The sequence below is a fragment of the Hipposideros armiger genome, unplaced genomic scaffold (genome assembly GCF_001890085.2).
Source record: "Hipposideros armiger isolate ML-2016 unplaced genomic scaffold, ASM189008v1 scaffold_687, whole genome shotgun sequence".
NCBI classification, from domain to species: domain Eukaryota; kingdom Metazoa; phylum Chordata; class Mammalia; order Chiroptera; family Hipposideridae; genus Hipposideros; species Hipposideros armiger.
The window spans coordinates 438321-453042 of record NW_017732037.1 but is presented as its reverse complement, the minus strand read 5'-3'; the positions used below and the strand labels follow the sequence as shown (position 1 = coordinate 453042).

At 53.0% G+C, this 14722-nt stretch overlaps 2 protein-coding genes across 7 annotated transcripts; one reads left to right on the top strand and one right to left on the bottom strand.

The window, feature by feature from the left end:
• Nucleotides 1-243: 243 nt before the first annotated feature.
• Nucleotides 244-4032, bottom strand: PRRT1 (proline rich transmembrane protein 1). Its single transcript, XM_019626620.1, has 4 exons — nucleotides 3722-4032; nucleotides 2282-2820; nucleotides 1511-1696; nucleotides 244-1371 (listed from the first exon to the last, which is right to left on the bottom strand). The coding sequence occupies exons 1-4, from the start codon at nucleotides 3738-3740 to the stop codon at nucleotides 1195-1197; spliced, it is 921 nt and encodes a 306-aa protein (XP_019482165.1). The 5' UTR covers nucleotides 3741-4032; the 3' UTR covers nucleotides 244-1194.
• Nucleotides 4033-6000: 1968 nt separating this feature from the next.
• Nucleotides 6001-14689, top strand: PPT2 (palmitoyl-protein thioesterase 2). Of its 6 annotated transcripts, none has more exons than XM_019626727.1 (9): nucleotides 6001-6126; nucleotides 7032-7246; nucleotides 7499-7652; nucleotides 8055-8150; nucleotides 8242-8349; nucleotides 9619-9702; nucleotides 9821-9905; nucleotides 12798-12852; nucleotides 14423-14689. In XM_019626727.1, the coding sequence occupies exons 1-9, from the start codon at nucleotides 6117-6119 to the stop codon at nucleotides 14444-14446; spliced, it is 831 nt and encodes a 276-aa protein (XP_019482272.1). In that variant the 5' UTR covers nucleotides 6001-6116; the 3' UTR covers nucleotides 14447-14689. The 6 variants fall into 6 exon arrangements, with proteins under 6 accessions (XP_019482272.1, XP_019482267.1, XP_019482268.1 ...); XM_019626722.1 differs by lacking the exon at nucleotides 14423-14689 and adding an exon at nucleotides 13033-13849 and having other exon boundaries at nucleotides 6009-6126; XM_019626723.1 differs by lacking the exon at nucleotides 14423-14689 and adding an exon at nucleotides 13033-13849 and having other exon boundaries at nucleotides 6010-6126; nucleotides 7053-7246.
• Nucleotides 14690-14722: the final 33 nt, after the last annotated feature.

Here is a 14722-nt window from a genome sequence, read left to right as displayed (position 1 = left end):
CAGGGAGTGGAAAAGGTGTGCTGAGGAAAGAAATCCCCACTGAGAATGGACCCCGAAGCCTTCCCAGGTTGGATCCCAGGGAACCCTCCCCCATATTTGTGTCTGTCTCTCTGGTGTCTTGGAAATCTTTTTCCTCCCAATTTTGTCTCTGTCAGTTTTCTCCCCTCACCACCACACCCCAGAGGAAATCAGGGGAGTTGGAAGGGGGAACCGAAAGAGCAGGGTCTCTGCAAGGCTGCAGTCTTCCGAATTGTGGGTAATAAATCCACTTAGACTCTTTAATATAGTCTTTCAGAAATTCACACACACACACACACACACACACACACACACACACTGCACACGCACACACACAGATCAGAACAAAGTGGGGAATGTCCAGGAGAGCGGGGAGCGGGCGGCTTCCTCCCAACATTGGGAGGTCAGAACCCTGGGTTCCCTACTGCCTGGCTGCCCAGGGATTGGGAGAGGTGGAAAGAAGTATTTACAGAGAACGGGGTCGTAACCTTCATCCCAGGGTAGAGGGTCCTAAACTGGGAACCTCCCAAATCTCATTCCAAAAAACAAAAAATAGAGGTTCTGGGATTAGCAAGAAAATCAGGGGACACCGGGGAGTAGGAGATGCGAAACTACAAGCAAAAACTGGAGTGAGCTTGGGGGCGTGGTTACCCTGGGGCTCGGTCCTCGAGCGGGGGGAAGGGGAGGAGTCTGTTGGTCTGGGAGCGCAGCCTAGCGCCACAAACCCAATCACCGGATTGAATCACCCCGCGAGGAAGAAAAGAAGGCGGAGCCTGCCGACCTGGAGGCGGGGTTTGTCAAAGCCTGGGCGGAGCCTATAGAGGAGGCGGGGTTTGGGGGACCAGTCTCCACGCTGCCAAGCAGAGACCCACGGATCTCCGCTGGGGGCGCTGCATTTAGAAGGGATGGGGGTCTGGAGAGACTGGGGGCCCGGCATTTGGCTGGGATCCAGGGAAGCGGCGTCCTTTGGGGTGTGGGGTTTGGCGGGGTTCCTGAGGAACTGGATTCGGAGCGTGCTCGCAAGGCGAGAGGTTCCGTGGAAGCCGAGTTTAGGATGTATCGAAGTCCGATAGCTCCAGGGGCGGGTGTGCAGGGCGCCCATTGAATCTGCGGCGTGACTGCAGAACGCTCTTGGGAGGTCGAGGGGCGCAGGGTGGGGATGGGCCGGGGGCGTCCTTACGGATCCCAGTAGTTCTCGTGGTGCTGCGCAGCAATGATGATGACTACCGTGAGGATGGTACAAAGCACCATGGCTGCGATGCCCACCGCCAGGGAGATGAAGGAAAAGTTCCGGGCCTCGCGTGAAGCAATCTCGGCCGACACTATGTCTCCGCGGGCCAAGGCGGTGCGCACCTGCAGGGGAGGGGTGGGGAAAAGCGTATCAGAGAGCTGCATGCCTCAGCCTCCCTCTAAAATGCTCTCCAGAACGTCCAGCACTCCCAGGGAATAAGAAAACTCGAGTGAGCCTCATTCCCAACCCTCCCGTCCGCACCTGCACTGCCTTGAAGATGGCGATGATGCCTGTAGGCCAGAAGCAGCAGATGGTGGTCAGCACCGCGATCGGCATGTAGTCGTGCGGCGGGCGCCTCGGCTCCAGCAGGGCTAGCCCTGGGCCCTGGGGCGGCGCGGGGAGCGTGGAGGTTACTCCCGTTCCCCCCGGGGTCCCGCCAGCATAGGTCTGTGGAAGGAAAGTCGGGGGAGGAGGGAAGAGGAAGTTACCCCGACCCTCTGAGCCCCACAATGTCCCAAGCAGAGAGCGGTTTTTAAAGCATGGTTGCTTCTCAGAGAGCCTGATCATCCACTGCCCTTCCAGAACACCCATAAATTCCACCTGGGTCCCTCTCCTCCCCTCGTTGCTGTCATTAACCTTATATTCTCAGGTGTCTCCACGCTCCCTCCCTTAAGGTATGGCCCCACCGGCGCCCAGTGAGTCCTGGCCTCGCTTCAGGCCTTGTTTCTTATCTACCTGTCCTCCTTCCCCCACTCACTCGGTCCCAGGTTTCTTCTCCCTCATCTGCTCTGTTCCCCCTCCCAGGCCATGATCTCGGACCCCAAGTGACTGCCAGAACCCCGTCCCCATTCCTAGGCCTTTCCCTAGTTCCTCCTTTCTCTAGGTCTTAACCCTACCCCCACCTCCACCAACACAGCCCGGTCCCCTGGCCCTGTTTCTCTATCCCACCAGCCCCCAGATGTCCCCAATTTCAGGGGACTGCTCCACTGTGCCCTCCCCTTCCTCTTAGGCCCGTGTCCTCCCGGTACTCACCGTGCTCACCGGGTAGACCGGCACGTAGGCAGTGCAAGGCTGCAGCTGCAAGGGGTAGCCAGGGGCCACGTAGCCCCCCAGAGGCAGCGTGCCTACCGCCCCGGTGTGCGTAGGCACCACGAAGCCCGGGGCCTGGGCAGTGTGAGAGGGCGCCGGCGGGGGCGGAGCGGCGGCAGCAGGCGGCGGCGGGGGCAGTGGGCCCTCGAAGCGAGTCTCCTGCAGGTAAGGGTCGGGTGGCATGCGGGGCAAGGTAGCACAGCCGGGTGGGGGCGCCCCGGAGGCCGGGCCGGGAGGGGCGTGGTGTGGGGGCCGCGGCAGAGTGGCAGAGAACGAGGGACCGCGCTGAGCAGTGGCCCCGGTGGAAGCCAGGCCGCCAGCCCCTAAACGCGGGAGGGTGGCTGTGCCAGACTGGTGGTAGTGGTGGTGGTGGTGATGGTGCGAGGAGGGGACTGCCTGTGGGGGCGGGGCAGGGGGTTCGGCTGGCGGCTGGGGAGCATTGTAGGGTGGTGGAGAAGTGTGAGGGACTGAGTCCGGAAGGCCTGGGGGCGATGAGCAGAGAAGAGGGTACAGGGAGAGATAAGAGATGAGATACGGAAGGGTATGGGAGAAATAGAGGGTCAGGGGTGGAGAAAGATAATGGGAGAAACAGAGAGGAGATGGGTGAGAAGCCATCTCTCATTCTTGGGGCAGCAGAGAGGTTGTATCTAGGCCATCTGTGCCCCTATTTCTGTCTTTCAATCTAGTTTTGAGGTCACAACTCTGCTCGTCTCCCTTCTTCAGCAAGGTGCACACAGCTCTTACCAGCAGACCCAATCTCCTGTCCTCCTTGGCGTCTGAGCTAGTCCTGCGTGTGCACATGGGTAGACATGCAGCACTGTGTTAGCATGCGCTCATTTCAACAGTTGTATAAACATATGTAGGGTGACATGTTCCACTTTGCAATGCCTTCAGTGGGGGAGGGGTTGCCCTAGACTCTCTGGGAATCTCAGTACTTCTTTTAGGGCTGGTAAAGAAGGGCCTGCTGGATTTTACTCCCCTGACAACCCCCATCTGATCATGTCTTCATATTTCCCCCCTAGATATCTCCATGCCAGCCAGTGTCACCTGTCCATCTGTCACTTCCAATGATGCTACCCTGCAGTACCTGCTAAGCCACTCTTGCACTTCCCTCACTACCTCAACCTCCCCCCAACCCACCTCCCACCCCACCACCACCCGCTGCCCATGTTGTTGGCAGGAGGCAGAGGCTGAAACTGGAAGGAGGAAAGGAAGAGAAGGGAGGGATATGGTAAGAGGAGGGGGGCTTGGGGGGGGGTGCTGAGAACTGGATAGAAGGGAACAACCTGCTAGGGACGGGTGAGGGAGGGGGTTGGAACCCAGGGTTGGGGGAAGAGTCAGGAGACCGTAGAGAGGGTGGGAGGTTTTGTTGTGGTTTTTTACCTGACTTTTCCGATGACATGCCTGTGGTCTTGCTGGGACAGGGTCCTTAAGCTGGAGTTGGGGTCCCCGGCAGGCGCCGGAGTCTGGGTGCACAGATTGCGCAGCCAGCAGCAGCGCAGGAGATGAAGAGAAGACAGCGGCGGGGGGCGGAGGGCGAGCAGGGAGGGGGGACAGCTTAAAGGGACAGAGGCGAGGGAGGGGAAGCACTTCAGACGTCCCCCCCACTCGTCTCTCCTCCTCTCACCCCAGCATTCAAGCCCCCAGTTTGGGCTCCCTTGGAGTTGTCATGGAAACAGGGAGGCAAGAAAGACCAGGCAAGGGAGGTGGGACTAAGGAAGGGAAGGAGGGAGAGAGAACTCTCTAGAGTCTTCCCCTCCAAGGCTGGCTGTAGTGATTAGATTGTGGGAGGAACGGAGCAGGTGCTCAGTGGATTCAATACCCCAGTTCCCTACAGAGCTGGTTCACCCCAGTCAGGTCTTCCTTCCTCAGTTTTCCTCAGAGTCCCTGCCAGGTCCCAGAATCCCCCAAATCCTTGGCCCTAGTTTCCCCACTTTAGGAGAGCTAACTGTGTATGAGAGAGAACTGTGTGCAGAGTTGAGACCTGCAATGGCCTGAAATGTTCCCAGAGTTATGGCCTCGACCTGCCACCCTGGCCTGGGGTGAATGGGGAGGTAAAGTGGGAAGCTTGGATCTGTAATAATTCAGAGTAAGCCGGCCCTGGGTGGGGGACGGGAAGGGAAAGAACAGGCAGGAAGCTTAAGGGAAGCACAGATACTTCCTTCTTCCAGGGTGAAGGAACTAAAGCGCTTTGGGAGAGGGAAGGGGTGAATTAACTGCTCATTTTTGGCTGCTCAGTTTGGGAAGATGTGCTCAATTCCCTTTCCCCCTTTGCTTATCAGGTTTCTTAGGGCTTCTAAGAGTTCCTGAGCCTGTCTGTGTTCAGACCTATTCCTTAAATCTCACCCATCCACTCTCCCTCCCTCCCCCCATGCCGTGACATAGTGCCACCTCCTGAGACGACCTGGGGGCACATCGGTATTTCCAGTCTTTTTATTTGCTTGTTGTACCTTGGGGGCGCATAGATGGGAAAGGGAGGTGAAGATGGGCAGTCTACCCAGACTTACAGGAGTTGGGCTTTTTGCAAAAATGCAGCCGGGTAATCATTATTATCTGCCACCTTTAGACCAGTACTTCCCAGTTCACACCCTGATGCAGTCACTCTCCCCAGGGCTGTGTTTTACCCTTCTGTGTCTAAGCAGAGACTACAGGGCTGTACAGAGACCCTGACCTAGGCCAATACTATAGGCTGCAGAGATTTAGGTAGCGGCCCAGGATAGTCACTCTGGGTTCTATGTTTGTGTGAGCCCCTAACCTTCCACCCCCCCCCATCCTCATTCTACACAACTCGGGGCTCAAATTGGTTTTACTGGAAGAGACTTCAGACTGGCAAAGACCCTATGAACAAAGAGAGGGGTTCAGATAAGCCAGGAAATGCTTTTCTCAAGGGAAATATCTTTAAATGTTAAGTAAAAGACTTAACTGGGGCACCTGGGTGTCCAATAAACTCAAAAAAAGTCTGGAGGCTTTGAGAGAAATAAATGACCAAGATTTATTTAAGGTTCTTAGGGTTTACAAACTGGTAACACAATTCAGGCATTATCCAGATTGTTCTGAAGAAGAAAGAAAAGCTGAAGGTTCTTATAGTAAAAAGTACATTCTTGAGAAGAATCAGTTTTGCATTCTTAGCCTCTGGATTGTTCCTATTATAGATAGTAATCCTCAAGATGACCAGTGATCTGGATAATGGATGTCAGGTGATCTAGATATCTGAATATTCTTTCCTTAGCCTTCAGGGGGGTAATCAGAGGGTTATCTGGAGGTCTGATATATATATATATATAGATATGCATATATATGCAGAGACTGACAGGGAGCTAGAAAGTTCAAAAGTTTACGTTAAAACAAGAATAGAATCGTTTCTTCATAGCTAAACCTATTTGATTTTAGTAATTTAGCAGCTTGGCTATAGTGAGTCCATTTTATTTCTTCACTCTATTCGTCATGGGTATTGGGTAAGGGTCACATTGGAGAGGTGAGTGTGCCTAGAGCTTGGAAGTCTGGACTGAGTAGAGGGTCTGGGTAAGGAGCCTCCCACAGGAGCTCCCTGCTAAGGACCAGATTGTGGGGGTCACTCTGGTTGAAAGTCTAGTTGAAACCACACTAACTAACATGAGTCAGCGCTGCCTCAGGGGCCCTCCGCCCCTTGGGGGTGGATCATTTATGGGGAGCTGAGTAGAGTAGGGCAGGAGAAACTGGGCCAGACTGCTCTTTTAGCTCGAAGGGCCTCGAGGACTCTCCGCGTCTGTGGAGACAAGGGCACTACACGCACTTCAGAATGAAGAGTTGTAAGACGCTGACCTGGGGCGGGCTGGCAGGGGTGGGGTAGGGTGTGCCTGGACTGGCTCCAGTCCTCAGCAGGTGGATGGACGAAGTGCAAAGGACTGCTGCCCCCTCCTCCTCCTCCTCCCCATTCCCCCGCTGCCAGCGCCCCGCTGGGGAGCGAGAAGGTCGAGTTCCTCTGCGGAACCGGACCCCAGAATGGGACGAATCCAGGTGGGGAAATCGGACCCCGGGCCGCTGGTGCAGCAGGGCCTAGAAAGGCTTTCTCTCTATTCTCTCTATTCTCTCTATTCTCTTTGCTGCTTCTTCCTCTCCTCACCGGTCTAAATGGATCGCTCCGCCTAGTTCCTCCCCCCCGCTCCTAGGGCGCAATGGAAAGTTCCACTGCCCCTCCGGTCCCAGTCCTGAGTTGCGGGGGACGCTGGCAAGGTTGCCAGGGAAAGCCCCGGACGTGACGGCTGAGCGCGACCCCGAGCAGCCGCCCCTCTCCTATCCGTCATTCCCGTGCGCACGCTGTCCTTACCCCCTTTCCCTTCCCCCGGTGGGTTCCAGACAAGGGAGAAGTAAACAGCGGGTGGAGCGAGGCTCTCGGAGCCAGGCCAGGTGGGAGTTTGCACTCTCCCGGGGACCTGCGCGGCTCAGGGTTCTTTCTAGCAAAACCCCGGGTCATACATGGCCAGGGTCATGCGTTAGAAGATCCTGGGCCTAGGAACCCAGTCCTGGCTGAGTTGGGGGCGGGGCTTCGCGTGCGCGTTGGGACGTCCTCATGGTACGGGGTGTGTTGGTGGGGAGATGACTGGAGTAAGTTAAAAGTTGGCTAGTTCATGACCAGAACCCCGCACGGGCGGCGGAGACTGGATTGCCCGTTGTCTGTTCCAAGGGGAGGGGACATTTGTCATCTCTCTCACAGGCCCTCATCGCCCCTCCTCAGGCGAGAGCATGGTGGAGCTCCGGGGGCCGTGGCTCCCCTCGGCTGGTTTCCTGCTCCTGTTGCCCTTCCTGCTGCTGCTGCTGCTGCCTGCAGTCCCCGCACACCATCGCGCTTCCTACAAGCCGGTCATCGTGGTGCACGGGCTGTTTGACAGCTCATACAGCTTCCGCCACCTACTGGAATACATCAACGAGGTCTGGCAGGGAACCCCTAGCTGCGGGGCGTTGGAGGCCTCTACAGTGTTTGGGGAGGGAGAATACGGAACTGAAAACTGCCACTCTCGGCTTGCCCAGTTCCTCGGGAGCTGGTGCTGGCATGGAGCGAGTTGGGTGGCGGATGAGATCCCTGATTCTAACAGGGCACAGTGGGCATGTGGGCTCTGGCCAGGGGGTGGTGTGGAAGGACTTCATACTCCATCCGGTTGCAGCATTGCCCCCTTCCCACAGACACACCCTGGGACTGTGGTGACAGTGCTCGATCTCTTCGATGGGAGAGAGAGCTTGCGGCCACTGTGGGAACAGGTGCAAGGGTTCCGAGAGGCTGTGGCCCCTATCATGGCAAAGGCCCCTCAAGGGGTGCATCTCATCTGCTACTCACAGGGTAGGTGCGTGCCCCTCACCAAACTCCTCAGCACTATCTGCAGCGGGATCCTTGTATGAGGGACACTTCCCGTGTCCCCTTTTCTGAATCGCATTGCTCCAGCAAGGGCTCTGGTGCCTGAGCCATCCTTTTCTGACTTCCCTCAGCACCTGGGTCTCACCTCTGTGTGTGTCCTCAATGGGAGGGAGGCTCCCTGCACTAATGCCCCTTCTTTCCCCATTCCCCATCCCATGATTCTTGGACCTAAGAGATAGTGGGGCAGTAACTAGAGTTAGAGTCAGAAAACCCAGAATCTAATTCTGGCTCTGTCACTTAACATGATGTGAGACCTTTTACCACAGGGTGGGCCAGCATTCTTTGGGCCTGTCTTCTTTTTTGTACATTGCGGTGTTCTGCCTACAGGGGGCCTGGTATGCCGGGCATTACTGTCTGTGATGGATGAGCACAATGTGGATTCTTTCATCTCTCTCTCCTCTCCACAGATGGGGCAGTATGGAGGTGAGGGGGTACTGTGGGCTTCATAGGGGCCCTGAATTTGGGGGGGGGCACAAAGGTTTGGGTCCCCTTGGCACTACTGTTCTCTTGCCAGACACGGACTACTTGAAGTGGCTCTTCCCTACCTCCATGAGATCTAACCTCTATAGGATCTGCTATAGCCCCTGGGGCCAGGAATTCTCCATATGCAACTACTGGCATGGTGAGTAGGGGATGCTAAACTGGGCCTCCGTAGAGAGGGTACTCTGGAGGGTGGGGCCTGCTGCTTCCCCTGTCTGCCATAACAGCAACAATAATGATGATAACATATTTATTGAGCATTTACTGTGTGAACAGGCACTGTTCAGAATGCTTTATGAGTATCACTTATTGTCTTAGAAAGTACAGTCTGGTGCACTTTGGGGTTGGAAAACTTTTTCTTTTTTCTTTTTTTTAAAGATTTTATTGGTGAATTGGGGGAGGGGAACAGCGTTGTGGAATCGGGAAAGGGGAACAGACAAGCTGCTGTCCTTTTGTTCTTCAGTTTAGTTGTGGAAGACGTTGCTTCACTGGCCCATGTTGGTATTGTGATCATTGTGCTCTTCTTAGGTGAGGCCGATCAGTCGCCCGTCTCTGGACGGCTGCTCATGGTGGCTGCTGGCCGCTCACACTGGCTGCCAGCCACTCGGTAGCTTATGGCAGCCCACTGCAGCAGGGGCTGCAGCAGGGGCCGCAGCCTACGCCTGCAGCCTACGCTGTCGCCGGCGACTCTCAGCAGCCCAGCTCCAGGTTGAGCTGTTGTTCAGCATCTTAGCTGTAGAGGGCAGTGTCACTGGCCCTCATGTGGGATCTGAATCAGGGCCCTGCTGCTTAGAGCTGGCTTCCCAAGCCAGCTCTTAACCGCTGGGCCGGCCCCAGAAAACTTTTTCTTTAAAGGGCCAGGTAGTAAATAGTTTTAGGCCATATAGTCTCTGTCCCAACTATTCAGTTCCGGCATACTAGTGTGAAAGCAGCCATACACCATGTGTAAATGAATGTGTCTGTGTTCCAATAAAACTACAGAATCTAGCAGTGACTGCATTTGGCCCACAGGTTACAGTATGCAAATAGCTAGTGTAGTTTTTCAGACGGCAGATGCTGGGTCCAGAGTACTTGGTTTTGAAGCCTGACCCTGCTAGGTGACTTTGGGTGTTACTTAACTTTCCTGTGATTCAGTTTTCCTCATCTGTAAAGTAATAATATAGCACTTACCTTATAGAGTGGCTGTGAGGATTAAATAAATTAATGAATGTAATGTACTTTGAACAGTACCTGGCTCATTGTAGATGCTAGATAAAGGTGTTCGCTAGCATGTTTACAGTTATTATCATTGCTACATTATATTCCTATTCACCTTGTCTATTACTGTAGCCTCCTGATTGGTCTTCTGTCTCCGGTCTTGCCTCCTTTCCCTGCTTCTCTGACTATCTTTCTAAATGCTCTTTGTACCCAGACCCCCACCATGATGACTTGTATCTCAATGCCAGCAGCTTTCTGGCCCTGATCAACGGGGAAAGAGACCATCCCAATGCCACTGGTGAGAACCCAGGCTCCTACTTGGGTCCCATTTCTGCTTTTCTGATCCCCTATGTTCCCCTCTCCGACTTGGCCTGAACCCTGTGACTGAATCAGGCTCTCTTCTTTGCAACCTGCAGCATGGCGGAAGAACTTTCTTCGAGTGGGCCGTCTTGTGCTGATCGGGGGTCCTGATGATGGTGTTATTACCCCCTGGCAGTCCAGGTAATAAGGGACTGTGTGGCCTGAAGATTGGCTAAGGATAGCCCCTAACCTCCACCAATCTTCACCTCTTGCCTAAAACTGGTCCCACTGTTCAGTTAATGGTCCCCACCCTCCACTTATCCTGTCACCCAAGGCTAAAACCTGGGAGTCATCCCCCAACCCCTTGTGTCTAGCTAGTCACTAAGTCCTGCTGACTCTACTCCCTTTCCATCCCTGTCATCTCCGTTTTGTAAAAATTTGAACTTTGAAATAATTGTGGATTCAAAGGAAATTGCAAAGATGGTTTAGAGAGGTCCTGCGTACCCTTCACCCAGTTTCCCCGGTGGTCGCATCCTAGGTAACTATAGCACAATGTCAAAACCAGGAAACTGACATTGGTATGATACATGGAGATAGTTCCAGGCCATTTTATCACATTTCCTATCACCTCTTCTACTCCCCTGGGCTGCTGTGATGGCCTCCACACTTACTTACCCCTTTCATCCAATTCCTAAGGAAGACCCATGCTCCATGGCTCTATATACGTGTTACAAATCAGCACGAGTGACCTGAAATGTCACCTGGTCTGCTTTAGTCACTCAAAACTCACTGAGCACTATGTGCCATGGCCCTGCTCTGGGCCCTGGGGATGCAGCTGTAAATGAAAGAGAAGTCCCCGATGTTACGTAAGCTTACATCTAGTGGGGGCGACAGACAATACACGGAAGTATACATATCGGGTAGTGATAAAACAAGGCAGGGAAGGGGTTAGAGGATGACTGGAGCCCATTTTAGAAGTGGTCAGAGAAGTTCTCCTGGAAGAGTTGCCGTTTGACCAGAGACTGAAGGAAATGAGGGAAGGAGTTGTGCAACGACCTGGAGAAAGAATGACCCAGGGAGAAGGAGCAGCACCTGCATAGGCCCTGGGGCAGGTGGGAGGAAGAAGGAGGCCAGTGTGACTAGAGTGCGGGGAGCTGGGGAGATGGTAGGAGAGGCTGAGAGAGGTTGCAGGGAGCCAGTTATGTGGAGCCTTTGTAGGGCAAAGTAAGGTCCTTGATTTTTTTTTTTTAATCTAAAATACACACAACAAGAAATTTACCATTTTTAAATGTACAGTCCAGTGGCATTAAGTACATTCATATTGTGTAACCATCACCGCCATCCATCTGCAGAACTTACTGTTTTCTTTCTGAACTGAAACTCCATACCCATTAATACTAACTCCACATCCCTGCCTCCCCTCAGCCCCTAGCAGCCACGCCCCTTGGCTTTTTATTCTATGTGAAATGGGAAGGCATCAGAGGGTTTTGGGAAGGAGCAACGTCCCTTATAGTAAGAGATGGGATTTATTTATATTTCATTTCAGATCTACAACAACCCTATGGAGATAGTAATAGCTCACAGTTGTAGCACCTTTTATGTTCCAAGACACTATTCTAAGTACTTTTCAAATAAAACTCATTTACTTCCCACAACCCTGTGGGTGATTACTATTATCCTCTTTTGACATATTAGCAAACTCAGGTGTGAAGAGATTAAATAATTTGCCTACATTCAGAGAGTTGGTAAGTGGAGAAGTCAGGCTACCTGACTTGACCACCTGGTTTTACTTCCTCTTTACAAAGGAAGTATTTATTATATAGGACAAAGAGGATAAGTAACATCCTCAGCTGCACACAGTGGGGCATGTATGGCAGTGCTGGAGCTCAAATCCAGGTCTGTGTGTCCCTACTGCTCTCTTACACCTTATGAAACCCAGCTGTTCAACACTGCCTCCGGGCTCCAGCTCAGCTCCCCCATGTGCACAGCTGTGCCTCACCTCTGCCTTTGCTCGTACTGCTCCATTTGCCTGGGACAGAACTTCCCTAGTTCAAGGTCATCGCTGGGAAGCCTTTGTTGATGCTCTAAAACTAGTGCAGTGGCTTCTGTAGCCCATTGGACTTACCACTATTAGCATCTGTTCAGTTATTCATGGCCAGCGGCCACTCAGTGCCCATGCCAGTCAAATATTGATTAAACAGATTTGAAGACCTTTTTATTTTGAAATAATTTCACACTTAAGAAGTTACCAAAGTAGTACAACGCGATCTTGTATACTCTCCATCTAGAGTTCCCAAATGTTAACATTTTACCATTCTAAGAGATATTGTGTATGCTCAAGCAGTAGTTCGTCATAATCAGAAGTGTCTGGATGCTGATGGTAGTCACTGTGAGCACCTCTTGTAATTCCAGAAGTCAAACATGACTATATATTGAGTACTACAATTTTCATACAGTTTTTTTCCTTTCTTAAAATGTGTATACAGTTTTTTGGCACTCTCTATACTGTGTGTGTGTGTGTGTGTGTGTGTGTGTGTGTACCATTTGAGAGTAGGTTATAGACATAATGTCTCTTTACCCCTAACACCTCAGTATGTTAGTATATATCTCCTATATACAGGACACTGTTTTACATATTCACAATACAGTTATCAAAACCAGGAAATTAACATTGATTTGGTACTCTATAGAACTGCTTCACATTTTTCCAATTGTGTTTTTAGGAAAAAAAACAAATCCAATGCAAGATCCAACCCAGGATCATATTGTATTTAGTCATCATATCTCTTTAGCCCCTTATCTGGAATACTTCCTCAGTCTTTGTCTGTGACATTGACATTTTCGAAAGCCAATGGGCCAGCTATTTTCCCATGCTTAGATTCAGGTTATGCATTTTGATGGGAATTTGGCAGAAGTGATGCTGTGTCCTCAGTGCATCATCTCATGAGGTACATGATGTCCAGTTAAATATTTTGAGTGTCCCCCACTGCTGCCTAGAGTCTCCCCAACAGGTGGTGAGTTCCTAAAGGACCCTAGCCCACCTTGATTTTTCTCCAGCTCTCCTGATAACACCCCCCCCCCTTCTCTTTGTAGCTTCTTTGGTTTCTATGATGCAAATGAGACGGTCTTAGAGATGGAGGAGCAACTGGTGAGTCCCTGGGATTTCTTCCTGTCTTCATGCCCTGTCCCCCCTCAGTCTGTAGACCTCCCTGCCACTGAGCCATGAGCTGAAAGGTTCACTCTGTGGGGAGGGGGCCCGGGACACCAGCAGGAACTCACTTTGTCTCTCCCTGTGTCTTTCTTCCATGCCCCTTCACCCAACTTGAAGGTTTATCTGCGGGATTCTTTTGGGTTGAAGACTCTATTGGCCCGAGGGGCCATAGTGAGGTGTCCAATGGCTGGGATTGCCCACACAGCCTGGCACTCCAACCGCACCCTTTATGAGACCTGCATTGAACCCTGGCTCTCCTGAGGACGTCCCCAGGGATCCCCCAGGAACTCCCTGGCCCAGAGACCAAGTGGTGGCCTTGGAAAGCAGATGCCAGGCTCTTTTGTGCCTGTGACCACATCATTGCTCCCACACTGCCCCCACCAACCAGGGCTCCCAGGACCTCCCTCCTCTGCTCCATGAATGACAAATCCTGGTCTCCCCCACCTCATGTCTTCATTGGGGGGGTGCTCCATGCTCTCCCATCCTCCCAAGGCTGAGGCTGGGAAGTGAGAAACCAATTTTTTAACTTGTGTCTGCTCCTCCATCTCTTGCTGTACAGGAGGAGAACCCAGCCCCTGCCCACCACAGGGGTCTCCTTCCAGGCCACTCAGGACATTTTTAGCTTCTGTTCTCTCCACGTTCCTTTTTCCTCTGAACTCCCCTGTCGTCAGCCCTCCCAACCCCCAAGAAGGATGACCCATGAGAGTGGGGTTCTGAGGCTCCCCTATGGGGATAGTTCCATTCTTGAAGTGTCAGTGTTGGGGAATATCTGTGGCCTGCAAGGCCCATCTCAGGTTTGGGGATCCCCCAGTCCCTATGTTTAGTGTTGGGGTACCCCCTGGGAGCCCAGTTTCTTTGAGGCCCCAGCCCCTCTTTTAACTACCCTTGAATGGGTATTACCTTATATTTATGGAAATAAAGTTCCATTTCCTCAGTGTGGCTTGGCTTATTTCCAGGTGAGGGGGACCTGGCTCCCCAAAGAGGGTGGGGATGGAGAGCCCAAGGCCTGGGTGCCCGGATGCCTGGTCTGGGGTGGGACCCCCTTGGTGTTTCCGCTCTCTCAATGCCCATTCTGTGTGGGTTCCTGATTCTCTGTGGGTTCTTTCCTGCTGAGGACAATTCTCTTCCTGTCCCAGCCTAAGATTGGGGGACTGAGCCCAGGGCTCCAGTGGTTTGTGCCCCAGCCTCATGAATGGAATGCGCCTGCCACCCCCAGGCTAGATGACGGGGCTAAGGGGTCAGGGAGGGCATTTAGTGAGCCCCTTTTCAACCTCCATAGGCCAGAGCTGGGTGAGGGGCTGGACAATGCGCCTCTTCTTCCTTGAAAGAAGGAATTTTGGTGGAGACAATAGGGCCCTGTCTGCTCTGGCATGGGGGGCGGTGGCTGACTCAACTCTGTCCCGCCGGGCCCTAACAAATGTCACCAAGAAATGGGGTCAGTTTTCCCCGTAGTGCCCTGGCTGCCCCCTGCCCCTTGGTGATGACTTGTCCTTCTTTCTTTCCTCAGCTGACCTTGCCTCTTCTCCCATGACCTGACCCTACTTCGTTCTTTGCCAGCTCTGTCTCTCTCCCTGCCCCACAACTCGCCCCTAGTCTGTGATGGGTTTAAGGTGGGAGGCAAGGGCCAAGGGTACTGGTGGTGTTAGAGCTGGGAGTCTCTGCTGATGGCGTGTGGGGGTGGGAATGTCCAGAAATAAGAGGCCTCTGAAGGTTGGGAAAATACTTCTAGGGGGCCTGTTGCCAGAGTGGGGGTGAAGGTAGTGGGACTTGGACCCCACTGAGCTGACCAAGCTGGAGCTCTGGAGGA